Source organism: Calonectris borealis, unplaced genomic scaffold (genome assembly GCF_964195595.1).
Source record: "Calonectris borealis unplaced genomic scaffold, bCalBor7.hap1.2 HAP1_SCAFFOLD_74, whole genome shotgun sequence".
Classification (NCBI taxonomy): Eukaryota; Metazoa; Chordata; class Aves; order Procellariiformes; family Procellariidae; genus Calonectris; species Calonectris borealis.
In genome coordinates, this window is record NW_027441476.1 from 110,755 (window position 1) to 138,748 (window position 27,994).

Here is a 27,994-nt window from a genome sequence, read left to right on the forward strand (position 1 = left end):
CCACATGCGCAAGTAAAGCAGAATAAGGAATTCGTATCCGTTTGCTTTCCTTCCTCTGCCTTTGCTGAGGGGACTGAATAGCCTCCTCTTTTTATAACAGATAGAATGGTTTGGGTTGGAAGGGACCTTAAAGGTCATCTAGTTCCAACCCCCCCAACATGGGCAGGGAAAGGGGGACCCGTCCCTGGGTGGGCTCAAACCACCAACCTTTCGGTTAACAGCCGAACGCGCTAACCGATTGCGCCACAGAGACTCCCCAAGGTTGAGAAGGGGTCAGTTTATGCAGGATGTGGAAAGATGTGAAAGAGTAGTGAGAGTCAGTGCAGAGGAAAATCAATATTTCTTCTCCTGAACGTAGTATACGGGCTGGAAATGTCCGCGTTGGCATCATGGCATCATGACACCCACATTAACTGTGGTGATTTACATGTATGGGACTTTATTTATAAAGGACCCCATCCGTGGGTCAGTGACTTGAGACACCACAGCTGTGAGCTGTGACTGCCTTGGGCAGAACTTGTCCTCGCTCCCTGCTTGGTGATGGCACTAACGAGCTATCTGTCAGGCAAATGTGGGCACCAAGTGAGCTCCACCCACCCCAGCCTTGCACAAGGACCTGGATTCAAGGAGGACAGATGTGCCTGAGGGAGGCCTTCCCCTCACATAGAATTCTTTCCTAAATTGGCATTTTGGGATCCATGAATGCTGAATGGAGAGACATGGCCATTTCTGGAAGGGGGGATGGAAAGCCCTGCTGGGAAACCTGGCTGCTATCTGTGCAGGTCCAGGGAATCACCCTCCACATGTTGTTCAGGAAGCTGTCCCGAACCAGATACTAACCCTGAGAGTACGGGGTACTTTTCACCCAGGGACATAACCTTTCCTTTTTGCTCTTCCCAGGAAGTTCTCAGTCCAGAACATTGGCTTTCCTCATTGGTCTCCAATGGCACTTGATTTTTATTACTACTGGCATGACCCATCCATCTAGAAGTTGCATTTAGGCAGTCTTGCTCATCCTGTGGGAATCATCATGTAGACATCATAACAGCTTTTCACAGAATCACAGAGCTGGTGGCCCAGGAACATATCCAGAAGACTTTTAAATGTCTCCAAGGGTGAAGACTCCACAACCTCGCTGGGAAACCTGTGCTAGTGCTTGGACACTCTCACAGTTAAAAAAAAAGTGTTTCCTGATGTTCATAGGGACCCTCCTGTGTTTCAGCTTGTGCCCATTGCCTCTGGTCCTGTCAGTGGGCACCATGAAAAGAGCCTGGCTCCATCCTTTTTGAACCTTGCCTTCAGGTATTTATATACATTGATACGATGCCCCCTGAGCCTTCTCTTCCCCAGGCTGAACAGACCCAGCTCTCCGGGCTTCTTCTCATAGGAGAGGTGCTCCAGTCCCTTCATCATCTTCGTGTCCCTTTGTTGTGTCTCTCCAGTATGTCCATGTCTCTCTTGTACTGAGGAGCACAGAACTGGACCCAGTGCTCCAGCTGTGGCCTCACCAGTGCCAAGGAGAGGGGAAGGATCACCTCCCTCGAGCTGCTGGCAGTATTTGTCTAATACAGCCCAGGATAGCGTTCACCTTCTTTCCCACAAGGGCACATCGCTGGTTCATGTTCAACTTGGTGTCCACCAGGACACCCAGGGCCTTTTCTGCTAAGCTGCTTTCCAGCTGGGAGACCCCCAGCACATGGGGGTCCCCATGTGCATGGACCCCCAGTGCATGGGCTTGTTCCTCCCCAGGGGCAGGACTTTGCACTTCTCCTTGTTGAACTTCATGAGGTTCCTGTCAGCCCATTTCTCCAGCCTGTCGAGGTCCCTCTGGATGGCAACACACCCCTCTGGTGTATCAGCCACTCCTCCCAGTTTGGTGTCATCAGCAAACTGCTGAGGGTACACTCTGCTCCATCATCTGGATCATTCATGAAGATTTTGAGCAGGATTGGACCCAGTTATTGAGGGTACACTGCTAGTTAGCGGCTTCCAACGAGACTACAGGTCACTGATCACCACTCTTTGGGCCTAGATTTTCAGCCACTTTTGAATCCACCTCACTGTCTGCTCATCCAGTCCAGACTTCAACAGCTTGTCCATGAGGATCTTACGGCAGACAGTGTCAAAAGCATTGCAGAAATCAAGGCAGACAATAACCACTGCTCTCCTCTTGTCTACAAAGGCAATCATGTAATTGGAGAGGGTTATCAGGTCAATCAACAGTCCAGGTTGTAAAGGACCTTGAAATATTTTCTGGTCCAACCTTTCATGGGAAAGGGACCCTAGGTGAGATTAGCTAGCACCCTGTCCAACCACACCTTGAAAACCTCCAGTGATGGGAACTCGACCACGTCCTTGGGAGGTCGTTCCACTCAATGATAGTTCTCACTCTAAACTTATGTCGAGGTGAAACTTCTGCCGGTGTAACTTGTATCCATTGCCCCTTATCTTCTCCATGGGCTCCTTGTGAAGAGAGAGCCTCTGTCCTCTTTGTAGACACCCTTTAAGTACCTTTAAGTTGGCCAAAGGAATGCCCCACCAGTCTCCAAGAAGGTGCCCCCAGATGCTGTCCTGTCTCTAAGAACTACTCCATCACAGCTTTCAGCTACCTGCACATGTCTGGGACCACTTCTGGCACCTCAAATGTCACCAGGTGTTTCATCTGAACAGCTCACTCCTGGCCTCCATCTCCATTAATTAGCAGGGCAGAGGAGACAAGCAGCTCACCTGCAGGTGCCCATTTTGTGCACACCTGAACTGAGGCAAGAGGAATCCCACCTCCTGAGGGTTTGTGGCAGGCATGGGAGGGAGCTGAGTCCCCTTCTAGCCCCAGGACGGCAAACCCAGAGTGAGATGCCTCGATTGACTCAGCTGAATCACTTCCCTCAGTTTGGATAAATTATGTCCCTCCTTGTAACCTTCCTGGTTTCCTACCTAATCCTGGGAAAACAGAAGTTGATTCGCATGCCCAGCTCTGTCTCTGATAGGAGAAATCCGCTGCTGGATATGTGTCTCTCCCCGGCTGAGGGAGGGAACATCAGGGATTGCTTCAGGCTGTGCCCAGCAGGTTCCCTGGAGCCCCAAGGACACCTTAGAGGAGCCCCGAGGGGGCAGAGCAAGTGGTGCCTTGGGCTGGTCCTCTGCTGCGGAGCTGGGCTGGGCTCCTGGGATGGAGGGAGCTCATGGCAAGCGGGCAGCGCTGCAGAGACAGCTCTGCCCAGGAGCAGGGCTGAGGGCACTGCCTGCGGGCAGCGAGGGGAGACAGACGAAACAGAGAGAGGTTAAAGGCAATGAGGAGAGGGAGGGTGCTGAGAGCTCACTGGAGGAGAAATCTTCAAAGACCTCTACGTGGTAAGCCTGTGGGTGCAGAACAGTGAAGCTGCGGTTCCTGGAGGGATCTCCTAAAGCTGGCACATCCAGCAGCTTCTGGGATCACCAGGAGGACTTGCAGAGTTTCTCTAGTGCAGAGGCAGAGGACGGGCTCCCGAGCAGGGCTTCCCTGCCGCACCCTCGGAGGGACAGGGTGTCACAGCTCTCTTTTCCCAGGGCTGGCTGCAGGGGTGTGCAGCTAAGTATATACCCAGGGCTGTCCTTGCGAGCAGGGTCCCTACCCCCCAGGGGCTGTGTGCTGGGGCAGGGACTCTGCCGCCTGCCGGGGTCAGCACTCAGCCTGCCCGGGGAGCTCCCCACAGTGCGGTGATGAGAAGCTGGGGGTGGAAGGAGCGGCCTCCGGCAGGGCAGGGTCCTTCTGCTGTCGAGAGGATAATGCATGGGTGAGGGCTGCTCACAGCTCCACATCACCCCCAGGACATTTCCTGGGGGACTTTTCAAGAGGACGGTCAAAGGAGGGATTACCATAAAGGTAAAGGGTTTTGCAGGTCTGGGGTCTTTTTTAGTTTCCTACTGTTGGGGGGTGGGGGGAGAGGAAGAAATGGAAAAGGAGCTCTCGAGTTTGAACAAGTCACTGAGACTCCTGGACTGTAACTCTGAGGGATCAGTAGGTCTGCTAGGAGCCTCCTAAAGTGCCTTCAGCCACTCTGCCTATGGGCAGCACCAACATCACCTTCGCTGGACCCATCAGGGTTGTTCTGACCTGCCCCTTTCCACCTGTGGGCATGAACGTGTGCCCAGCCAGTGCCCTGCAAACAGGCAAGTTTCTGTAGAGCTAAGATGAGTGCACAGAGCCTGGGATGGGGGCTGTGAGCACTGGCAGGGAAAAGACATGGGACAGGGAAACACCTCCCCGGAGGAAAATCTCCAGGCAGCAGGTGTACGATAAGGGAATGAGAGGAAACTAAAACCAGAAATGTTGTGGGAGGGAGAATTCGGAAAACTCCGTATCATCCCCTCCAACGCAGACTCCTTCCTCTGAGCAAGCCCCCTTGCCTCCTCTCCCACCCAGGGCTCTGCCCTCCGGGCTGTGAGGTCCAAAGCACGAACCACCTCCTCTACAGCCAGAGCTCCAGCAGAGCCGTGGTGCAGCTCTCCAGCACCTTGCCCATTTCCCTCTGAAGTGCACAAAGGCTGAGAGCAGCTGCCCAGCTATCTTGATGTAAGAGGACATTGAGGGGCTGGAGCATGTCCAGAGAAGGGCTACGAAGCTGGTGAAGGGTCTGGAGAACAAGTCTTATGAGGAGCAGCTGAGGGAACTGGGACTGATTAGTGTGGGAAAGGAGGCTGAGGGGAGATCTTATTGCTCTCTACAACTACCTGAAAGGAGGTTGTAGTGAGGTGGGGGTTGGTCTCTTCTGCCAAGTAGTGATAGGACGAGAGGAAATGGCCTCAAGTTGCACCAAGGGAGGTTTAGATTGGACATTAGGAAAAATTTCTTTACTGAAAGAGTGGTCAGGCCTTGGAACAGGCTGCCCAGGGAAGTGGTGGAGTCACCATCCCTGGAAGTATTTAAAAGACGTGGAGATGAGGCGCTTAGGGACATGGTTTAGTGGGCATGGTGGTGTTGGGTTGACGGTTGGACACAATGATCTTAGAGGTCTTTTCCAGCCTTAATGATTCTATGATTCTATGTCATCCCTTAATGAGATACCATCATTAGGACACTTGTCTATCTCCTTGAGGTGTCCTTCCAAGCTGTGAGCTGCCCTCCAGGATGCAGATCTCCCCATAGCACCTTTGTGTTATCTGAAAGCCCCATGGAGAAGTGCAGAGATGCTATGACTGAAGAAATGCTGTTGGGTTGGTCAACATGGTCAACGGCGCAATGTCCAGATGGAGGTCGGTGATAAGTGGTGTCCCGCAGGGGTCCATACTGGGACCAGTACTGTTTAATATCTTCATCAATGACATAGACAGTGGGATCGAGTGCAGTCTCAGCAAGTTTGCAGATGACACCAAGCTGAGTGGTGCAGTTGACATGCTTGAGGGACGGGATGCCATCCAGAGGGACCTGGACAACCTCGAGAAGTGGGCCCGTGTGAATCTCATGAGGTTCAACAAGGCCAAGTGCAGGGTCCTGATCTGGGTCAGGGCAACCCCCGGTATCAATACAGGCTGGGGGATGAAGGAATTGAGAGCAGCCCCGCCGAGAAGGACTTGGGGGGACGAAAAGCTGGACATGGGCTGACAATGTGCGCTCGCAGCCCAGGCGGCCAACTGTATCCCGGGCTGCATCAAAAGCAGCGTGGCCAGCGGGTCGAGGGAGGTGATTCTGCCCCTCTACTCTGCTCTGGTGAGACCAAACCTGCAATACTGCATCCAGCTCTGGAGCCCTCAGCACAGGAAAGACATGGACCTGTTGGAGCGGGTCCAGAGGAGGCCACGGAAGTGTTCAGGGGGATGGAACACCTCTCCTATGAGGAAAGGCTGAGAGAGTTGGGGTTGTTCAGCCTGGAGAAGAGAAGGCTTCGGGGAGACCTTTCAGTACTTAAAGGGGGCTTATAAGAAAGATGGCGGCAAACTTTTTGGCAGGGCCTGTTGTGACAGGACAAGGGGGAATGGTTTTAAACTAAAAGAGGGGAGATTTAGGCTAGATATAAGGAAGAAATCTTTTACAATGAGGGTGGTGAAACACTGGCACAGGTTGCCCAGAGAGGTGGTAGATGCCCCATCCCTGGGAACATTCAAGGTCGGGTTGGACGGGGCTCTGAGCAACCTGATCGAGTTGAGGATGTCCCTGCCCACAGCAGGGAGGTTGGACTAGATGGCCTTTAAAGGACCCTTCCAACCCAAACTATTCTATGATTCTATGAAATGAGCCACGTGTATCCTTGGCTAGAAGTGGGGTGCTGAGACCTTGAGAAGAGGTGAGACGTTTAGTGGTCTGCAGTGAATCCCTCAGCTCTCAGCACGGTCTGGTGGCTTTTCAGAGAAGCATGAGAGTGTGATCTCCCCGCCATCTCAGGTCTGGCACCTGCCCCTACCATTCCCATAAGCCCACTGCTACAGAGCGGGGCTGACTCCTGGGCAGCCAGTCAGTAGAGGCTCTGCTCCTCATGGCACACTCAGCCGGCACCAACCAGAGCTCCAGCCATGGAACTGAAGGAAGGTCTCCTGGAAAAGGCAAAAGGATTGAGTGTAGCAGGAGGTGGATCCATGAGAAATTCCTTTGATTTTCTCCATAAATTCTCACTGTCTTTTTTCTCTTGAACAGGTCCCCTTGCCCAGAGGCAGCAAATATCCAACAGCAGCTCCATCACCCAGTTCCTCCTCCTGGCGTTCGCAGACACGCGGGAGCTGCAGCTCTTGCACTTCTGGCTCTTCCTGGGCATCTACCTGGCTGCCCTCCTGGGCAACGGCCTCATCATCACCGCCATAGCCTGCGGCCACTGCCTGCACACCCCCATGTACTTCTTCCTCCTCAACCTCTCCATCCTCGACCTGGGCTCCATCTCCACCACTGTCCCCAAATCCATGGCCAATTCCCTTTGGGACAGCAGGGCCATTTCCTATGCAGGATGTGTTGCCCAGGTCTTTTTCTTTCTCTTCTTGATTGGAGGGGAATATTTTCTTCTCACCATCATGGCCTATGACCGCTACGTTGCCATCTGCAACCCCCTGCACTACGGGACCCTCCTGGGCAGCAGAGCTTGTGTCCACATGGCAGCAGCGGCCTGGGGCAGTGGTTTCCTCTACGCCATGCTGCACACTGCCAATACCTTTTCACTACCCCTCTGCCAAGGCAATGCCATAAACCAGTTCTTCTGTGAAATCCCCCAGATCCTCAAGCTCTCCTGCTCACACTCCTACCTGAGGGAAGTTGGGGTTCTTTTGGTTAGCGCTTTTGTATTTTGCGGGTGTTTTGTTTTCATTGTTCTATCCTACGTGCAGATCTTCAGGGCCGTGCTGAGGATCCCCTCCAAGCAGGGACGGCACAAAGCCTTCTCCACGTGCCTCCCTCACCTGGCCGTGGTCTCACTGTTTATCAGCACGGGCATGTTCACCTACCTGAAGCCCCCCTCCATCTCCTCGCCAGTTCTGGACCTGGTGGTGGCAGTTCTGTACTCGGTGGTGCCCCCAGCAGTGAACCCCCTCATCTACAGCATGAGGAACCAGGAGCTCAAAGACACACTGAAGACCCTGATTCAATCACTTGTCTTTCAGCAACAATAAGCTGCCCGTGTCTCTTCACAAGGCTTTCCTGTTCATCTCAGGAACATCCTCTGCTTTTGGCATTTGGTTTGTGATAATCATGGTTGTCCAGGAATGTCTGCATCCACTCTGCTTCTCCAGAGGCATGAACCCAGTCTGTCTGACCCAGAGTCCTTTCTACATGTTTCTGGCATGTTGTTCCAGCTGGTCTCCTGTGTTGCATCTCTGTAATAAAAGGGGATTTTCTTAGTGCCAGTGTCTGGAGGTTGGACTCTTCTTCCAAAGCTGAAGTCAAGAACAGGCTGAAGAGGTTGCCCCTACAAGGCTGTGTTTCTGTTCTTGGGTTCTCCATGGGCTCAGGGGAGGAGGGAATGGGGCCATGTGTTGGGGAAGGAGGTCTGGGCTGAGCTTTCACATGTGGGTGACCACTGCGCCTGGAGATGTTGAATGATAGAAGGGATCTGCCTGGGACTGTCTGCCCGTGGCTTTCAGGCACCACAGCCTGGTCGCTCTGTGGATCAGCTCCACCAGCTCGGGGCTCTGCGGGGGGCACGGGGAGGGGGCAGGAGTGGCCGGCCAGACCAGCACAGACACATTCCCATGGGTATAGGTCCTCTGGGACAGGGATGTCCCTGGAGAAGAGCAGAGGAGAAGCTCTGTGCTTCTGGGGGGGAAATAAATGACCAAGAGAAACCTATTTCTGCATGCACCAACTCGGGGCAGGCTGATCTTTTGCTGGCAAGATGAGAAGAGCTGAGAAGTTCTGGGCCAGGCTGGAAAGTGCCTGGGAGAGGACAACACCAAAGTTAGCTGAGCTGTGTGACCATGCAGAGTGAGGACTCGCATCGGGGGGTTTGTGGTGTAGAGCCACGGCTTGTGGAAGGGCTTCGAGACATGCAGGCACAGGAGAGAGGAGGCCGGTCTGGAGCAATATTTGCAGCTCCGTTGCTTGGCCATCCAACGGAAAGGGTGGTGATGGGGCCACGAAGCAGTGTCCATAGGGTGGCAGCAAAGACAGGTACAAACAAGGAATTTATGTGCATTGCCTTGATTGTGTGGGTATGATTTTGGGAAAGGCAAAGCTCACCTGGGGTTGGTTGCAAGGAAAGTCAAGAGCAAAAAGAAGAGCTTTGATTGCCCATTACAGACCAAGGCTGAACAAGGAAAACGCAGGGCTGCTGCTGCATGGGGAGGGTGATTTAATAACAGCAGGCACAGATGGGGCTGAGGGACTCAATGCTGCCTTTGCCTTAGTCTTCACTGAAAAGATCTCCAGGACTCTCTGTGCTTAGGGAAAGGTCTCAAGGAGCAGGCGAGCATGTATTGGCAGGAACCTCATGAAATCCCACAAGGACAAATGCCAGTTTCTGCCCCTGCAATGGACTAACCCTGGCCATGGCACAGGCCGGGGGCTGCTGGGCTGGGAGCAAACCTGCAGAGAAGATCTTGGTGGTCAGCAATCTGGACAGGAGGCAGCCATGTGCCCTGAAGCAAGGGAGAACAACAACATCCTGGGCTGTATGACCCGGAGCATGGCCAGGGGATTGAGGGAAAGGATTAGCCAGAATACTGCATCCATATTTCAGATCCCCCATCCAGGAAAGATGTCAGCATGCTGGAGCGGGGTCAGCAAAGGGCCCCCAAGATGGTCAGGGGCTGGAGCACTTGGCCTGTGAGGAGAGGCCAAGTGGCCAAGAGGCCAAGAAGGGAAGGCTTAGGGGGACCTCATCAGGTTGTACAGTCTCTGGGAGGTTTTCAAACTACAACTGGTTCAAGCTCAAGCTGAAACACCTGGGTACTTTTAGTAATATGGCAATGTTTTTCCACCGTGCTATAATGGGAATTTCCAGGAAGTGCATTAATCATAGGAGAAGAAATATTGATCTCCCTCTGTACTTGCATTGCCACTGCTCTGTCTTTTACACTGTGTTTTTAATCTTCCTCACCTTTCAGTGTTCCCATCTCTCCTGATTAAATGACCATGTCTAAGGACATCTTTTCAGCAGACTATCTGGATATACTTCCTTCCCATGGCTCTCCAGATTTCCCCCTCCCCTTACTCTTTGATCATTCTGTCTGGTGGCTGCTTTGAGCTTCAGGGAGTTAGACACTTGCCGCATCTCTGAGAAGTCTAACTAACTCAAGTCAACTGCTTAATTATGTTTATATCTATCCTTTCCCAGCTCTCTGCCTAAAACGGTTCTTGTACAGGTATCCCTTGTGGAAGGTGGACCTCATTAGATGCAGCTTGGACTTGGCATACTGTTGAGGAGAGTGTTTTCAAGCTTATTAAATCGCATCACGTGTAACTGGTTTTTTTTGGCAGTGAGAAGAAGTCCTCCTGTGCGTGTGTGCAGCCGCTTCTCTGAGGAAAGCGGGTGGGAATTGGTGCCAAGGAGCTGTAACATCCAGCCTTCAGTGGAGAAGTCTGATGTGAGGACAAGTGATGCAAGGCCCAGGGGGCCGATCAGAGAAATGGTGGGGGTGGGGGGCGAGCAGCAAGGTTGTCCATAGAGTGCCCGGCCTCAAGGCACTGCTTTTCCTACCCGCCCATATCTGCTTAGGTCACCCTCTGGATCAATATCAATTGGAGAATGCTGCTATCACTTCTTCAGCAAACTGAAAAATAATTTTTAAAAAAGCCTTTAAAATGCAAACCTCCTTTTTTTATTAAGTACTCATTGAAATCTTCCTCTTTAACTATTGACCTGAAACCTCTCCAATTAGCTGTAGAAGTCCTGAAGACTTGAAGAAAATTGTGGGAAGAGACAACTCACATGAGGGATTTCTGCCTTGTAATGAGCCCCATGGTGTGTTTGGTGCCGAGTCCGTGGACTTGCAATGCTGAGAGGAGATTGCACAAACTGCTCAAGGAGTCAGAGTCAGAAGTAAACGCTGAAGTTTCGTGGAGTATTAATGGGCCCCACTGAGGGCCATTACCAACACAGCTCCGCAAGGACTCGTTAGAGCAGAAAACTGGAGGCAGTGATGAGAGGCAGGCAAAGGCAAAGTGCTGGTGGCTCTGATGCTGAGTAAAGTTTTGATGTGTTTTACGAAGCAGGAAGGACAAGCCCGGACCCCAGTGCCTGGGAAGGGAGCTCCTGTCCATCACGCGTGGCTCAAGGCTCTTCCTGGGGCAGTGGGATGTGGGGTGTGCGATGCTGAGTGAAGGACAACAGTATGACACCTCCCACCCCCCTCGGGGGATGCAAAGAGGAAATGAGGCCCCGGTGCCATGAGGACAATGTGGGTCCTCATAGACCTCGGTGGCAGAGACGACGGCCATAGACAAGGAGACAAAGGCCTCAGTTCTGTTGGCGCTTTTCAGCCTTGCCAGCACCCTTGGCCATCTCCACCATCAGCTGTCCTATGCTGTGCCACGACTGTGCCCGGTTCCCTGCACGCTGTAGGCATCTCACCCACTTCCTCGCCTTCTTCTCACCCTGGCATGTCCCTGCTGATGTCTCTCCGTCCTCTCTGGCTGTTCCTTGAAACCATGGGCTAATCCAGACTCCCTCTGAGTGTCCTGTTGCACCACAGCACTACCCTCAGAGTGGTACTTCTGTCTCCTCATGTCCAGTCTGTACCTCCCTATCTGCAGTTTGTGATGGTTTTCCTTTCTCGTGCTTTTTCCTACTGCCAAAAAATGTGCCATCGTTACTGAAACAACTTTCAAGCTGTCTCGAGCTCCTACTATACTTTCCTGAGCCTCCACTTCACCAGGCCAAAGCAGCCCACGTCTCTTAGCCTCTCCACACACAGCCCTTGACCCTGCCTTAGCTGACCTCTGGGTCCTTTCCAGCTCCTCCCCACTCCTCCAGAACAGGGAGCCCCACTTGAGGCCACACTATTGCAGATGTGGCCACACCAGCGCTGAATCAAGGTGGAGATTACTCCCCTTGCCTGGGTGGCCACGCTCCTCCCAGTGCAGCCCAATATGCACAGGACCATATTCGCGTTTAGCACTACTGGCTCCGATGGCATCCCTCGTAACGCTCAGACCCTTCTCCTCGAGCTTGCTCCTACCCAGTCAGGTCGGAGCCTGCCTTGATGAGGACATACTAGTTAAATGACATTGCAAGCCAAGATAGGTATTGCCATGGTGACCATCCCAGAAATACCAAATGAGGGTACAAAGCAGGCAAAACCAGGGCCGATGAGGAAAGGTTAAACAGGGGTGGGCTGTTTGTATGGGAGGGCATGAGGATGATCAAAGGGAAGAACCTGTGAGGCACAAAAGAGGGAAAAAGGAAATACAAGGTGAAGCCAAGGATAAGGTCATGGCTGTTTGCGGGTATCTGCCAAGCAGCCCTTCACCTGAGAAAGATGACTGGAGCGGGACACAAAGCTGCAGCTGATCTGACCATACTTAGGTCTGACTTATTTCCATGGTCATGGGGAACCTGAGTGCTCTCCCTACCATCATCAAGGGAATGGGCAGCATGGGCAACTAACAGGAGGAGCTGGAAGCTATTGTGCAGCAGGAAAACTATGATATAGTTGCCATCAGGGAAACATGGTGGGATGACTCGCACAACTGGAGTGCTGCAATGGATGGCTATAAACTCTTCAGAAGGGATAGGCAAGGAAGGAGAGGCGGTGTGGTAGCTCTGTATGTCAGGAGTGTTTTGATTGTCTAGAGCTTAATGATGGTGACGATAGGATTGAGTGTTTATGGGTAAGAATCAGGGGAAGGCCAACAAGGCAGATATATGGTGGGAGTCTGTTATAGACCACCCAACCAGGATGAAGAGGCAGACAAAATATTCTATAAGTAGCTGGGATAAGTCTCACAATCGCTAGCCCTTGTTCTTGGCGGGGACTTCAACTTACCAGATGTCTGCTGGAAATACAATACAGCGGAGAGGAAACAGTCTAGGAGGTTCCTGGAGTGTGTGGAAGAGAACTTCCTGACACCGCTGGTGAGGGAGCCGACTAGGGAAGGGGCCCCGCCGGACCTATTGTTTGCGAACAGAGAAGGACTCGTGGATGATGTGATGGTTGGAGGCTGTCTCGGGCACAGCGATCACAAAATGATAGGGTTTTCAATTCTTGGAGAAGTAAGGAGGGGGGTCAGCAGAACTGCCACCTTGGACTTCCAGAGGGCAGACTTTGGCCTCTTTAGGAGATTGGTTGACAGAGTCCCTTGGGAAGCAGTCCTGAAGGGCAAAGGAGTCCAGGAAGGCTGGGCATTCTTCAGGAAGGAAGTCTTAAAGGCGCAGGAGCGGGCTGTCCCCATGTGCCAAAAGACGAGCCAGCGGGGAAGACGACTGGCCTGGCTGAACAGAGAGCTTTGGCTGGAACTCAGGAAAAAAAGGAGAGCTTATGACCTTTAGAAGAAGGGGCAGGCAACTCAGAGATGTCATGAGGTTATGCAGGCAGAAAATTAGAAGGGCCAAAGCCCAACTAGAACTTGATCTGGCACTTAATCCGGGTACTGCTGTAAAGGACAATAAAAAATGTTTCTATAAATACATTAGCAACAAAAGGAGAGCTAAGGAGAATCTCCATCCTTTATTGGATGCAGGGGGAAACACAGTGACAACAGCTGAGTAAAAGGCTGAGGTACTCAATGCCTTCTTTGCCTCAGTCTTTAACAGTCAGACCAGTTGTTCTCTAGGTACCCAAGTCCCGGAGCTGGAAGACAGGGACGGGGAGCAGAATGAAGCCCCCATAATCCAAGGGGAAATGGTAGCGACCTACTACACCATTTAGACACACACAAGTCTATGGGGCAGGATGGGATCCATCCAAGGGTACTGAGGGAGCTGGCAGAAGTGCTCACCAAGCCACTTTTAATCCTTTATCAGCAGTCCTGGCTAACCGGGGAGGTGCCAGTTGACTGGAGGTTACCAAATGTGATGCCCATCTACAAGAAGGGCCGGAAGGAGGATCTGGGGAACTACAGGCCTCTCAGTCTGACCTCAGTGCCGGGGAAGGTTATGGAGCAGATCATCTTGAGTGCCATCATGCGGCACGTACAGGACAACCAGGTGATCAGGCCCAATCTGCATGGGTTTATGAAAGGCAGGTCTTGCTTGACTAACCAGATCTCCTTCTATGACAAGGTGACTTGCTTAGTGGATGAGGGAAAGGCTGTGGATGTGGTCTACCTGGACTTTAGCAAAGCCTTTGACACCGTTCATGTGGTGTATGGTTGCACGGACTCTCACATAAGCATGCGCAGAATCCTTTATTGTTACAATACAGGAGAATATATCCTTTACCATAATGGGGAGGTCCCGCTGTCTCCCCCAATCATCACCCAATTCTTACCCCTTATTAACTAAGAAAAACAGTCTCTCTTCCTTTTGGCAAGGATCCACACGACTGCTCTCAGATCCGCTTATTCTCACGGTTAACCAGTTACACAATTCTCTTGATGTTTTCAGTTTCGTTGCAGAGAAGACAACTAAGGCAGGTGTTCAGGTCTTATCTCAGGCCTATGTGCGCGTCTGCTAGTTCTCGGCGCACAGGCCAAAGTCCTGTCTTATCTTGGCCGAAACTCCCAAGTCCACAATTCTTCTCCACACGTTCAGTAGGCCGTGAGCCGTCCCTCACTACAAGACAGACATGGAGGTGCTGGAGCATGTCCAAAGAAGAGCAACAAAGCTGGTGAAGAGTTTAGAGCACAAGTCTCAGGCGGAACAGCTGAGGGAACTGGGGTTGTTTAGCCTGAAGAAAAGGAGGCTGAGGGGAGACCTCATCGCTCTCTACAACTACCTGAAAGGAGGTTGTAGCGAGGTGGGTGTTGGTCTCTTCCCAAGGAACCAGTGATAGGACGAGAGGAAATGGCTTCAAGCTGCGCCAGGGGAGGGTTAGATTGGATCTTAGGAAAAATTTCTTCACTGAAAGCCTTGGAACAGGCTGCCCAGGGAAGCGGTTGAGTCACCATCCCTAGAGGTGTTTAAAAGACGTGTAGATGAGGCGCTTAGGGACATGGTTTAGTGGTGGAGTTGGCAGTGCTAGGTTAACGGTTGGACTCAATGATTTTAAAGGTCTTTTCCAACCTAAACGATTCTTACGATTCTATGAAGAGCCCTGTAGCAGATGGAACACAGAATCCTTCAGGCTGGATCTCACCTCAGGAGGTCTCTAGCCCAATCTCCTGCTCACAGCAGGGTCAGCTATCAGGGCGCACCAGCTTGCATAGAACTTTATTAATTTGGGGCCTGAAAACCTCCAAAGATGGAGATGGTACCAGCTCTCTGGGAAGCCTTCTCCTTGCTCATTGGCTCTCATCCTCCCATCATGCACCACAGTGAAGAGCCTGACTCTTCTGGTTACCCTCTAGAAGGTGTGAGAAGGCTGTTCTTCGGTCTCCCCAAAGCCTTCTTTTCTTCTGACTGAACAAATCCAGCTCTTTCAGCCTCCCACAGTGAGAAAGTTGACCTTATAAATGCATGCCTGAGATGTTTAAGGCTCTTCCAATCCTGTTGGATTTTCTTGGATCTGCAAAGGACTTCAGGGATGTGAGAATATCATCACCCTCCTGCCATGGCTTTCTTGTCATCATGATGTCATGCACAGGTGTTGCAGGCTGTGAGGAGGGCCCAAGCTAAACAAGTAGCCATTCACAATTAAACTTTGAACTCAAAATATTTCAGGCCCTAGAGCCAACATCACACCACTAGGAGAGGCTGGTGATGGGGGTGCCATGCTTGGTGCTAACCCACATGCACAGGTGGAATTCATGGCTCCAAAAACCGCTGTGCCTCTCATCAGTGGTGACAGAAACACTGAATCATTCAGGTTGGAAGGGACCTTGGGAGGACCAACCTTCTTCTCACATCAGGATGAGCACTGAATTCCCACCAAGTTCCTCAGGGCTTTACCCAACAGTGTCCTGAAAACATTTTCTGGGGGCATCTGGAGGAATCCTCAAGAAAGCTGAAGGGGCCTTTTCCTGCCAGGTGAAGAGAGCCACAGGTTTCTGTAATTCCCAGTAAGCTGCTAGCAACCTCTAGCAGCTTCTAACAAACACTTTCTGCTGTCCTTGATCAAAAGATGCATTTTTGAGAGGCTGCAGAAACTTTTCCAGCCCTTGGACTGTTACTCCCTGCTGCTCTTCCATGTAGGCACCAACGACACAGCCAAACTTGGAACTACAGGCTGCTCAGCCTCATCTTGATCCATGGGAACATGATGGAGCAGCTAATCCTGGAAACCATTTCCAGGCACATGAACAACAAGAAAATCTTCAGGCCTAATTAGCATGGATTCACCAAGGGGAAGTCATGCTTGACTGACCTGATAACTTTCTCCAATTACATGATTGCCTTTGTAGACAAGAGGAGAGCAGTGGTTATTGTCTGCCTTGATTTCTGCAACGCTTTTGACACTGTCTGCCGTAAGATCCTCATGGACAAGCTGTTGAAGTCTGGGCTGGATGAGCAGACAGTGAGGTGGATTCAAAAGTGGCTGAAAGTCTAGGCCCAGAGAGCGGTGATCGGAACAACGGACAGATACACTGCGTCCTAGAAAGAGTGAAGAAAGGTGGAGAACATCACTGGTGGGATGCTCCATGTCCCATCCCCTTCCCCCAAGAAACCATTTCCCCCCAGCTGCCGTTTCTCCTCTTGACTCCTCTTCTACCGGTGGTCCTCAGGCTGCTGCTGTCCTGCAGGAGTTCCTCCAAAGCAGAGAAACCCTGGCCGAGTTCATCCGCCAGATAGACCTCTACCTGACAGAGCTGCAAAGTAACTTCTGGGCTGGAGAAATGCCACTGCCTGTAGAGGGCCAAGCTTGAGGGAGGGGGACAAGAGCACTCTTGGGGGCTTGTGCGCTCAGCTCCTGCCCTTGCAACACCTCTGTTTCTCTGTCGCCAGGTAAGCAAGAACAGTATGAGAGAGCTGAGCTGCTCCATGGCTTGCTGGTCAATGGTGCCTTTGCTGTTGTAGATCAGGGTGCTGGAGAGCAGGACGGATAGCACGAAGATCCATGTGTCGTTCTCGGTGTCGCCCTGCAACAACGACCCTTGGCGCTTATCAACATAAGCAAATGCTTATCAACAAGACTCTCTAAGCATGAGCAAAGCCCCAAATCCCCAGGCCCTGAATGCCCCCAACCCACGGGCCATGGCAAGATCAGGCTTTGGAGAGACCCGCCCCATGCCATCACCACGTCTTTCTGAAGCTGGGCTGATCCTCAGCTCCTAACTCTCAGGGTCCCACAGACCTCTACCAAAGTGCTCCCTCAGCTCCTCATTCCCGCTCTGCTGCTCTTTTCTAGAAAAGCGGAGGAATTTGGCAACTTGTCTACCCCGACCTCCTTCCCCATGGCCTCTTCCCACCATAGGCGGTGGGAACACCTGCACTCTGGTCACCATGGCTGGGCCCTCAAGAGCTTCCACAAAGTGCTGGGAACGCCCAAATGGAGCTTCTGCTTCCTCCACACCTTCTCCACGTCGCCCAGCCCTTCGGTGTCCAGCAGCACCAGGGTGCGTCCAGGCTGGCAGGGGTGAGGCACACACCACATCCAGATACCTTTGGTGTGGGGCTGCACGCTGGAGCCCAGGGAGAAACCTGTGGGGAGGACGCAAGGGCGGTAACTGCAGAGTGGGCAAACCCGGGTACCTTGGCCATGCAGGGCCGGGACCTCCCTCACCTTTCCTCTGGCCAGCCAGCCTGTTCATGAGGTAGGACTTGCCCGTGCGGTACGGCCCCGTGATGGCCACCACCACCACCGGCTGGGTGACCTCCGAGAGCACCTGCAGGGCCTCCTGCCGCACCACCAGCCCCTTCGTCCGCGTGTTCTCGATGAGGCAGACAGGCGCCGGCACGTGGATTTCGGACGCCATGGCTGGCAGCAAACGCAGCCTGCAAAGGAGACGGAGAGACGGGCTGGTTAGCAAGGTGGGGACACCCCCCAGTCCCAGCAGGGACAGTCGTTAGCATCCTGCTTCCTTTTTCCAAGCAAATCACGCTTTGCACCAAACTCCTTCCACCGCGCCTCCTCTTTTGGCCCCTCGCAAGCGCTGCTGTGAAGACAACGGTGACGCTCCCAAGAGGTGCACAGCCCCTTCCCCTTGGCCTTGCAACAGGAACAGCTCAGATTCTGAAAGCCCAGTGGGAAAGTGGGAGTCCTCTGCAGTGTGTCCTCAACACCCGCTGGAAGTTTGCTGGGGGTGAACCATGCAAGAACGGGTGTGGGACATGGCAACGGCCTCCAGCAGGGCTGCGGGGCAAGAGGAATGACCGGAGAGCCGCAGCAGCGCTAAGGAAAGAGAGGTTGGGGGGTGAAATCGAAGCTTCGGGAGCTTCTTATTCATTTCTTCATTAATTTCTTCTGCCCGACGCCATCAAACGCCCTCTCACCCCCCTGTGCCCCGCACAGGGACACGCTTGTGCTGCCCTCGCAAGGCTCCCCTCCCTCCTCGCCTCCTCCCGTGCGGTGGTGGGTGACCCCCTCCCCACACTCCAGTGCTCAGCGCCCGCCCCTCCTCGCCTTCTGCCCCGATGGGGAGACTGCCAGCGGCAGGGGGGCTCTCACCGAATCCGGACCCTTCCCCTGCACAGCCCCAGCCATCGCCCGGCCCCTGCCAGGGTCCGCTAAACCCCACGGACGTGGAGGCAGCACAACGGCTCCTGCCGTGCCCACACCCAGGAGCTGCCCCACTGCAACCTCCCAGACACCCGGGGACTTGCTCCGGCAGCGAGGAGCTCCGACGGCACTGCCCGCTTCTGGGCTTGGAACCCTCTGGCGGGACCTCACAAGCCCTGCCCGCTTCCAGGAACAGCGAGGGGTCGCCCCTGGGGACAGGAGGCTGCCCCTCGTGCCACGGCGCTGCCAGCGCCGTGGGCAGGAGAGGAATGGTGAGGCCATAGGGTGCAAGCTCAGGCGAGTCCTAACTTGCACGCAGAGCCTCGGGGGTGAAGGCAGGCTCCAGCCACCCATTCCCCTTGCTCCATCCCAGAGCCCCAGCAGACCTTTGGACCTCTTCCTCCTCCCACCTGGCGGGGTCCCTGTCACTGCCTGGGGTCAGGAGTCATTCCCAGCCCCAAAGCCCCGGGCTGCTCGCGTGGGGTGCGCAGGGGGGATTAGGGGAAGGGACTCACCGTCGTCTTCGTCACCCGCCCTGGGCTGCAACAGCTCTGCTGCAGCCGGGGTCCTGCCCTGCCGTTTATCCCGTGCCCTTGGCCGGCCCCTCTCCTCCTATTCCGGGAAACGAGGGTGTGTCAGAGAGCGAAAGTGAAAGTGGGGCTAGGAGGGAGCAGGAAACCCCATCGCTGGCCGGGGGTCTGGCCCTGGCCCGCAGCTGAGCACGGAGACTGGGGGCAGCTGACATAAGGACGGTTTAACCAGTGGAGGAACAAGAAGGGGCGGTGGGACACGGGGACCAGGCGCCCCGAGGAGCTGCGGGTGGCCCCTCGCTGGAAGCGCTTTGGGTCAGCTCGGAGGGTCTTTAGCAGCCTGGCCTGGTGCAGCACGTCCCTGCTCGCCACACGGGGGGTGGCCTCGATGATCTCTGAGGGTCCTGGCCGTTTGCCCACCCCCCGCCTGCTCGCTGCGGGGGGCAGAGGGGGAAAGAAGGCCCCGACCTTGTGCACGCACCGCTCAGCAGCAGCCAAAGCATTTGTGTGTTACCAACACCTTTCCAGCACCACGGGCTGGATGAAGACGGTTAACTCTGTCCCAGCCACGGGTGCTGTGCTGCGGTTCCCCCTTCCCTCTCGTATCCACCAGGTGGGTCCCTCACCTCCCCCCCCACCCCCCCAACATGACCCCACGTCGCCCTGCCCCCCTTGGAGCACCCACTCACGTGCTTCCTCTTCTCCTCCACCCACGGACACGTCCCCGACACCCCGGCAGCCCTGCCGGGGCCCCTGCTGCTCTCCCACACGTGCGTCCCCCCAAAATGCCCCTCGTGGACGTGCCACCACCCCCACGAGCCTCTCCCCTGAGGGCCTGCCAAGAATTGCCCTGCTCGCCCCGAAGCCCCGGTGCCCCAGCACGAACACCCCCTCCCCGAGACCCCTCCTGCGGACACGCGCCGTGGTCCCCTCGCACCCACGGCCCTCGTGCCGCCCCCTCCCGAGGACGCGCACCGCTGACACGCGGGCATGCTCCTCAGCCTCCCCCCACGCACGCCCAGCCCCCATCTCCCACGGGCACCGCGCTGCCCCAGCATCCCCCCACGGACGTGCCCTGCACCCCATTTCCCTCACGGAGCCCTACCCCATCCCTCTTCCCCTCTCAAAGGGGTGCCGCGGCCCCCTTGAAAAGACATCCCCTCCCCCATGGTGCGCCCACCCTCCCCTTGCAGAAACACCACGTCCCCCTTCCCCTCCCCTCCCCCTCCTCCGCAGGTCCCCGTGCCCCTTTCTCGCACCCAGGGGCAGGAACCACCCCCCGACGCACGGGCACCCCGTCCCCGTTTCCCCCCGCTCTCCCATCGAGGTGCCCGCTCCCCAGTGCCCCCACACAAGGGTGCCCTCCCGCGCCCAGACCCCAGCCCTCTGACCCACCCCACGGCTCCCCTGCGCCATCTCCAGGCTCGCTGCCAGCACCCAGCACCGACACGCTCATCCCACAGGCACCCCCGCGCCCGGGTCCCCTCGGGTGGCCCTGTCACCCCGGGTAGCCCAGCCCGCGCCCAAGGAGCCCTCCTGGCCGGCCGGTCCAGCTCGGCATTTGCTGGTCAGCGCACACCGGGATTGGGGTGGGCACGGACGTTTGCCCCCGCACGCCAGCACCGGGACGTGGGCTGTCACCCGTGGTCCCGCTCCAGACACGGGTGCTGAGCCCCTCGCTCGCACCAGTCCTTCCCAGCAGCTGGTTTTTGGGTCACGCACCATGCCCACCCCAACTGCTGGGGGCCGAGACCCCCACCTGCCCCGGTAGCTGCACTGAGAACCCCCCGCTCACGCCAGTGGGTGGTACTGGGACCCCACTTGCCCCAGTACCTGGCACTGGGACCCCACTCACCCCAGTAGCTGGCACTGGACCCCAATTTGCAACAGTAGCTGGTACCGGGATCTCCATTCACCCCAGTAGCGGGCACTGAGACTCCACTGGCTGCAGTAGCTGCTACTGGGATCCCCATTCGCTCCAGTAGCTGGTACTGGGATCCCCATTCGCTCCAGTAGCTGGCACTGGGACTCCACTGGCTCCAGTAGCTGTCACTGGGATCCCCGTTCACCCCAGTGGCTGGTACTGGGATCCCCATTAGCCCCAGTAGCTGGCACTGGGATCCCCATTAGCCCCAGTAGCTGGTACTGGGATCCCCATTTGCTCCACTAGCTGGCACTGGATCCCCATTCAGCCCAGTAGCTGGCACTGGGATTCGCATTAGCCCCAGTAGCTGGCACTGGGATCCCCATTTGCTCCACTAGCTGGCACTGGATCCCCATTCAGCCCAGTAGCTGGCACTGGGATTCGCATTAGCCCCAGTAGCTGGCACTGGGATCCCCATTAGCCCCAGTAGCTGGTACTGGGATTCGCATTAGCCCCAGTAGCTGGCACTGGGATCCCCATTCAACCCAGTAGCTGGCACTGGATCCCCATTCACCCCAGTGGCTGGTACTGGGATCCCCATTAGCCCCAGTAGCTGGCACTGGATCCCCATTCACCCCAGTGGCTGGTACTGGGATCCCCATTCACCCCAGTAGCTGGCACTGGATCCCCATTCACCCCAGTAGCTGGCACTGGGATCCCCATTAACTCCACTAGTTGGCACTGGATCCCCATTCACCCCAGTGGCTGGCACTGGGATCCCCATTTGCTCCAGTAGCTGGCACTGGGATCCCCATTCACCCCAGTAGCTGGCACTGGGAACCCCATTAGCCCCAATAGCTGGCACTGGGATCCCCGTTAGCTCCACTAGCTGGCACTGGGAACCCCATTCATCCCAGTAGCTGGCACTGGGATCCCCATTCACCCCAGTGGCTGGTACTGGGATCCCCATTCGCTCCAGTAGCTGGTACTGGGATCCCCATTAGCCCCAGTTGCTGGCACTGGGATCCCCATTAGCTCCACTAGCTGGCACTGGCATCCCCATTTGCTCCACTAGCTGGCACTAGATCCCCATTCACCCCAGTAGCTGGCACTGGGATCCCCATTAGCCCCAGTAGCTGGCACTGGAATCCCCATTAGCCCCTGTAGCTGGTACTGGCATCCCCATTTGCTCCACTAGCTGGCACTGGATCGCCATTCACCCCAGTAGCTGGCACTGGATCCCCATTCACCCCAGTAGCTGGCACTGGGATCCCCATTAGCCCCAGTAGCAGGCACCCTTTCCAGCAGTGTTCAGGATCTCCCTCCCGACTTACGACCCCACCAGTTGCAAAGTCCAAGTCGTGTTCCTCCCTTTCCTTCTCCCAACTCGTGCGAGGCCCTTAGCCGGGTCATTCAAAGAACAAACATCTCCGCGTGTCCCTACGCTGCTCGGTGCCTTCAGCAGCAAGGTCTCCCAGGCCTCTGTGATGTGTTGTGCTGCGTCTGGCAGGGACAGAGGTCATTTTCTCCAGAGAAGCTGCTACGGGGCGAGGGCTTGGATTTGTGCTGGAAACAGCGTTGGTCACACAGGGCTGTTTTCGTTCCTGCTGAGCAGGGCTTACAGACGGTCAAGACCTCTTCTGCTCCTCACCCCACCCCACCAGCGAGGAGGCTGGGGCTGCACAAGGAGCTGGGAGGGGACACGGCCGGGACAGCTGACCCCAGCTGACCAAGGGGACGTTCCAGACCATGAGACATCGTGCTCAGCATGTAAAGCTGGGGGAAGAAGGAGGAAAAGGGGACGTTCGGAGTGATGGGGGGCATATCGGTAGATCAGCTCACCTTATATTTGGGTGCCCTCTCATTTCAGAAGCAAAGCCTGAAGACAACTCAACTCACACCACGTACCAGGTCTCCACGGCTTGGAGGGAATGCCTGCGAGCCCCAGGGGCAAGCGTGCGAGGAGGAGAGCAGTGCCGATGCAGGTCAACAGTTGGCTGAGGAACTGGTGCTGGCAAGAGGGGTTTGGGCTCTACAACCACGGGACCCTGTATGCAGCTCAGGGTCTGCCTGGGAGAGACGGGATCCACCTCACCAGAGGGGCAAAGGAATCTTTGTCCGTAGGCTGGTTGACCTTGTAAGGGGGCTTTAAACTAAGGAGGAGAGGGAGAGAGCATCCAGCAGCCCAGTGAGGGAGCGACAGACAGGGTCGGTGAGCAAAGGGTCTGGGGTGATGTGACGGGAAGGGGTCACAAAGCCAACAAAACAGACCCTAAGCAGGTCACCTGCAGCACTTGTGTGTAAGCAAGGAAGCGCCAACAGGGCACCACGATGGGAAAACCCCCAAACCCTCTCCAGGCACTCAACAGGCTGGGGGGCCTCTCTGAAGTGTCTGCACATTAATGCCGGGGTATGGGGAATAAACAGGAGGAGTTAGAGGTCTGCGTGCAGTTGCAGGGCTACGGTCCTGTGGGGTCACGGAGACGTGGTGGGATGGCTCCCGAGGCTGGGGTCTTGCAGTGGAGGGACGCAGGCTCTCGCAGTGTGGGGGCTCGGGAGGGAAAAGAGCACCGGCACAGCAGCATGGGGAGGAAAGAGCCTGGGCTTTGTCCTCAGCAGGTTCCCCAGGCCCTCGCTGGGTGAGCAGGGGCTGTGCTCTGCAGACCCCCCTCTGGCACAAGCAGACCTCTCCCGCAGGGATGGAGTGCCCACACTGCAGGAAAGGCATTTCAGGGGCCAGTGCCACCGGGATGACGGCCTTGGACCAGCCCCTCTGTATGTAAAGAACTGAGAAACCTCTACACCTTCTCGTTACTGGAACGCTTAGTGTCCCTGCTTCTTCTCGTGGAGCAGCTGAGGATTGAGTTCCCTGTAGGGAGGAGGGAAACCCCTTTGTCCATGAGCGTGGTGGGTTGACCCCGGTGGGCAGCTGAGCCCCACACAGCTTGGGGAATGGGGGAGGGAACGGGAAGGGTGAAAATGAGACAACTGGTGGGTCGAGACCAAGAGAGTTTAATAGGTAAAACGAAAGCTGCGTGCGCAACCAAAGCGAAATAAGGAATTCATTCCCTACTGCCCATCGGCAGACAGATGCTCAGCCCCCTCCAGGAAAGCAGGGCTCCATCACACGTAACGGTGGCTTGGGAAGACAAACACCCTAACTCCAAACATCCCCCTGCCTCCTTCTATCCCCCAGTTTTTATTGCTTGAGCGCCGTGTCCTAGGGTCTGGGATATCGCTTTGGTCAGCGGGGGTCAGCTGTCCCGGCTGGGTCCCCTCCCAACTTCTTGCCCACCCCCCGCCCACTCGCTGGTGGATGAGAAACAGAAAAGGTCTTGATGCTGTGCAGGCGCTGTTCAGCCACAGCTCAAACAGGGGGGTGTCAGCAGCACTGGTTCGGTCACCAATCCAAAACTCAGAACCCCACCGCCTGCTAGGAAGAACATTGACCCTCTCCCAGGCAAAACCAGTACGATGGGACACACACCTCCCGTGAACCCCCTACAGCCACCTCCTCCTCCAGAGACGGGTCAGGAAGGGGCACGTGGGGATCTTTTGGTCTGAAGAAAGGAAAGAGGGAGCAGCACTGAGAGGGCGTGCGCGAGCAGAGAGCACAACAGCCCTGTGGGGAGAACTTCCTCACAGGTTCAAAGTGAGGAGAGCCTTGCTAAGGCCCAGGGTGGGAATAGCTACTCTGCAGAGGATGGCTAAGTGGAGGAGGGGGGAGTGAGCGAGCGGCTGCGTGGTGTTTAGTTGCTGGCTGGCGTTAAACCACGACAGGGGTTTAACGGAAATCTTCGTAGTAACAACTGTAGTAACAGTTGTAATAAAGGAAATCTTGGTAGTAACAATCGAGTAGCAAATGCGATTACCAAGTTAATCAGTATCGATGCTGCGGTCTCCATCATCCTCCGGGCCGCCCTCACCCGCTCAGCTCTCTTGTACTGGTCTTGCTTACCTGGCGACAGAGAAATAGAGGTCTTGCAAGGGCAGGAGCTGAGCGCACAAGCCCCCAAGAGTGCTCTTGTCCCCCTCCCTCAAGCTTGGCCCTCTACAGGCAGTGGCATTTCTCCAGCCCAGAAGTTACTTTGCAGCTCTGTCAGGTAGAGGTCTATCTGGCGGATGCTCTTGGCCAGGGTTTCTCTGCTTTGGAGGAACTCCTGCAGGACAGCAGCAGCCTGAGGACCACCGGTAGAAGAGGAGTCAAGAGGAGAAACGGCAGCTGGGGGGAAATGGTTTCTTGGGGGAAGGGGATGGGACATGGAGCCTCTCCCCTTGAAGGGGAGCTGCTCTTGGTCCTACCTTCACCCCCTTGCCAGGCAGTCCCCAGTATTTCTCCACCAGTGTCTGTTGGTCTCCTTGGAAGAGCTGGTAACCCCCTGGCACGCTGTAGACCCCATCAGCGATTCGTCTCTCCATGTCTTGGCAGAGGTCCCTGAGAGCAGCCTCGCACTTGTCATGGGACGCCTGCTCGTTGTCCCTGCAGAACTTCACCTTGAGTGCCTGTACCTGGCGCTGTCCGGAAAGATGCGGGGGGAAGGCATCAGCCCAGGCGGAGCTGCATCCACCGCTCTCATGCCAGGCACAAACCAAGCCAGGCCGACATGGAGGTTGGGTTCTCCGGTCTGTGGGGTAATCAGCCGGGAGGTGACCGATGGGGAGGGCGTTCTGTGCCCACGGACGTCTCTGGGCCAAGGGGCACGGGAGCAGAGAGCGTGAGAGGGCCCACGGGCTTCCCAAAACACAGGGGCAAGAACCACTCAGCAGGACAGGGGAAGCGTGGAAGGCTCCAGGCTTCCAGCCGGGGCAGAGACGCGTCTGGGCTGCAGCAGAGAGGGGGCAGGGCTGAGCTCCGTCCCCATTGCAGCACAGCTTCGGAACCGCGGCAGGTTCGGGGACAACTGCCAGTCTGCAGCGCGTGAGAGCAGGCGTGGGCACCGAGGCCCCTCTGGAGAGGGCTCGGCAGCGTCCTCTGGCAGGGGGCAGGGAGACCCCTGCCCCCCAGGACCGTGCTCTTTCCCCAAAGCTGAGGGGGTGGTGGTGTCCCTGGGGAACCCCAGCTGGGCTGGGGACCACCTACTTGGAGCTCTGCCCGGAAAGGGCGGATGCCATCTTCAAATGCCCGTGCCACGAACAGCTCCAGCGCCTCCTGCGCGCACTGGGCGTGCAGCCCCAGTAGCTCCTGAACGGTCTCCGTCGGCAGCTGCGCCCGCTGCTCCATCATATCCCGGTACAACGCCACAGCCGCTTTCACTGCCGCTGCGTTCTCAGCCTCTGCCGGGGCCAGCGCCGCACTCTGCAGACACGGCACTGCCCCGCTCCGGATGGCCTCCACGTAGGTCGCTGCCAGCTTCCCCAGCACTGCCAAGGAGGACCAGGCATGAGAGAGCTGCAGCCTGAGCCAAACGCAGGCTCCCCTTCGGCCCTGGGTCCTGCCGTATCCCTGCTGCCTCCCTGCCGGACTCTTCCGGAACTTCTTTTCCTGACTCTTTCCCACCCCGCCTGCAACGTGCGGGAGCCCCAAATCCAGAGGCAGGGACGGCAGCCGGCAGAAAAGCTCTCCCTTTCCCCACCTGCCCCTCCGGCTCTGCTCGTGGTCCTTCCCCAGGCACAGCCCCACCAGCTGCTGGCCACCCAGCCCTCTCGACAGCAGGACTCACGGCTCCCTGTTACGATGCGCCCGCCAGGGATGGCCTTGGCTGGAGACGTTTCCCAGACGTGGCTGCAGAGTTTCTCCACCTGCTGCTGGAACTCGGGGTTGATCCCATCGTCCGGAAGCTCCTCCAAGCGGACCAGGTCCCTCCTGCCGGCCGGCTGGTCAAAAACAAAGCACTTGCGAGCGGGAAAGAACCGGCGGATGCATTCCCGGAGCTCGTTGTAGCCTCGGGCCTCCGGGCTGCTGCCTGTGGGGAAGAGGAGACGGAGCAAGTCCACCGGGCTCGGGCTGTTGTTGAATTACACCGGAAGGCTGCTGTGTCTGGGGCTGAACGTCTCCGGCAGCACGGCACCGTTCCCTTACCGGCCTTTAACTCCAGGGCGTTCTCCAGGTATTCATCTTCAGTGATTTCCTTCCCATCCACCTCCAGCTGCAGTGTGAAATCCCGCACAGCCCAGACGAACGTCGGGAAGAAGCGGACAAGTTTTTCTGAATCCTCCAGTTCATCTTCGCTCTTCTCGGCTGCTGCGTTCAACCTGACGTGCTCAGTCAGCTTCATCACATAGCTAGGGAGCTGGCTAAGGAAAGAGGGACCTCAGCTCTGAACGCAGGGGCATCGCCATCCTGCAACCGCTCAGCACTTCATGGGGAAGAGAGGAGACCCTGCGGGGACAGGGAACAGCCTGGAACCACCAGAAGGAGGAGGGAGAAAAACCCTCAGCCCTGAGGTCCACGACGTGGCACTCCTCAGGACTCAGAGCACGTCACCGGGCACCACCAGAAGGTTCTGCAGCTGCTTGAGGAACTGGGATTTGTCAACCCCTAGCCCCCCACACAGGGAGAGGAGGCCATCCCTGGGGCCTCGGTCCCACCAAGGATACTGCAGCTGCTCCATGGCTTGCTGGTCAATGGTGCCTTTGCTGTTGTAGATCAGGGTGCTGGAGAGCAGGACGGATAGCACGAAGATCCATGTGTCGTTCTCGGTGTCGCCCTGCAACAACGACCCTTGGCGCTTATCAACAAGACTCCCTAAGCATGAGCAAAGCCCCAGATCCCCAGGCCCTGAATGCCCCCAACCCACGGGCCATGGCAAGATCAGGCTTTGGAGAGACCCGCCCCATGCCATCACCACGTCTTTCTGAAGCTGGGCTGATCCTCAGCTCCTAACTCTCAGGGTCCCACAGACCTCTACCAAAGTGCTCTCTCAGCTCCTCATTCCCGCTCTGCTGCTCTTTTCTAGAAAAGCGGAGGAATTTGGCAACTTGTCTACCCCGACCTCCTTCCCCATGGCCTCTTCCCACCATAGGCGGTGGGAACACCTGCACTCTGGTCACCATGGCTGGGCCCTCAAGAGCTTCCACAAAGTGCTGGGAACGCCCAAATGGAGCTTCTGCTTCCTCCACACCTTCTCCACGTCGCCCAGCCCTTCGGTGTCCAGCAGCACCAGGGTGCGTCCAGGCTGGCAGGGGTGAGGCACACACCACATCCAGATACCTTTGGTGTGGGGCTGCACGCTGGAGCCCAGGGAGAAACCTGTGGGGAGGACGCAAGGGCGGTAACTGCAGAGTGGGCAAACCCGGGTACCTTGGCCATGCAGGGCCGGGACCTCCCTCACCTTTCCTCTGGCCAGCCAGCCTGTTCATGAGGTAGGACTTGCCCGTGCGGTACGGCCCCGTGATGGCCACCACCACCACCGGCTGGGTGACCTCCGAGAGCACCTGCAGGGCCTCCTGCCGCACCACCAGCCCCTTCGTCCGCGTGTTCTCGATGAGGCAGACAGGCGCCGGCACGTGGATTTCGGACGCCATGGCTGGCAGCAAACGCAGCCTGCAAAGGAGACGGAGAGACGGGCTGGTT

At 56.2% G+C, this 27,994-nt stretch overlaps 2 protein-coding genes, 1 non-coding gene and 1 pseudogene across 3 annotated transcripts; 1 reads left to right on the forward strand and 3 right to left on the reverse strand.

Moving 5' to 3' along the window:
• On the forward strand, positions 1-15,759 carry LOC142076622 (olfactory receptor 14C36-like; annotated as a pseudogene).
• On the reverse strand, positions 180-253 carry TRNAN-GUU (transfer RNA asparagine (anticodon GUU)). The gene has a single exon. It is a non-coding gene; the product is annotated as a tRNA-Asn (tRNA).
• LOC142076613 (guanylate-binding protein 1-like) lies at positions 15,294-27,981 on the reverse strand. Its single transcript, XM_075138900.1, has 10 exons — positions 27,753-27,981; positions 27,543-27,670; positions 27,019-27,128; positions 26,501-26,703; positions 26,142-26,384; positions 25,562-25,842; positions 24,784-24,996; positions 24,569-24,659; positions 24,354-24,439; positions 15,294-16,022 (listed from the first exon to the last, which is right to left on the reverse strand). The coding sequence occupies exons 1-10, from the start codon at positions 27,943-27,945 to the stop codon at positions 15,975-15,977; spliced, it is 1,596 nt and encodes a 531-aa protein (XP_074995001.1). The 5' UTR covers positions 27,946-27,981; the 3' UTR covers positions 15,294-15,974.
• Positions 16,137-18,726, reverse strand: LOC142076628 (guanylate-binding protein 1-like). Its single transcript, XM_075138913.1, has 5 exons — positions 18,603-18,726; positions 17,152-17,363; positions 16,942-17,069; positions 16,354-16,507; positions 16,137-16,177 (listed from the first exon to the last, which is right to left on the reverse strand). The coding sequence occupies exons 2-5, from the start codon at positions 17,342-17,344 to the stop codon at positions 16,137-16,139; spliced, it is 516 nt and encodes a 171-aa protein (XP_074995014.1). The 5' UTR covers positions 17,345-17,363; positions 18,603-18,726.
• Positions 27,982-27,994: the final 13 nt, after the last annotated feature.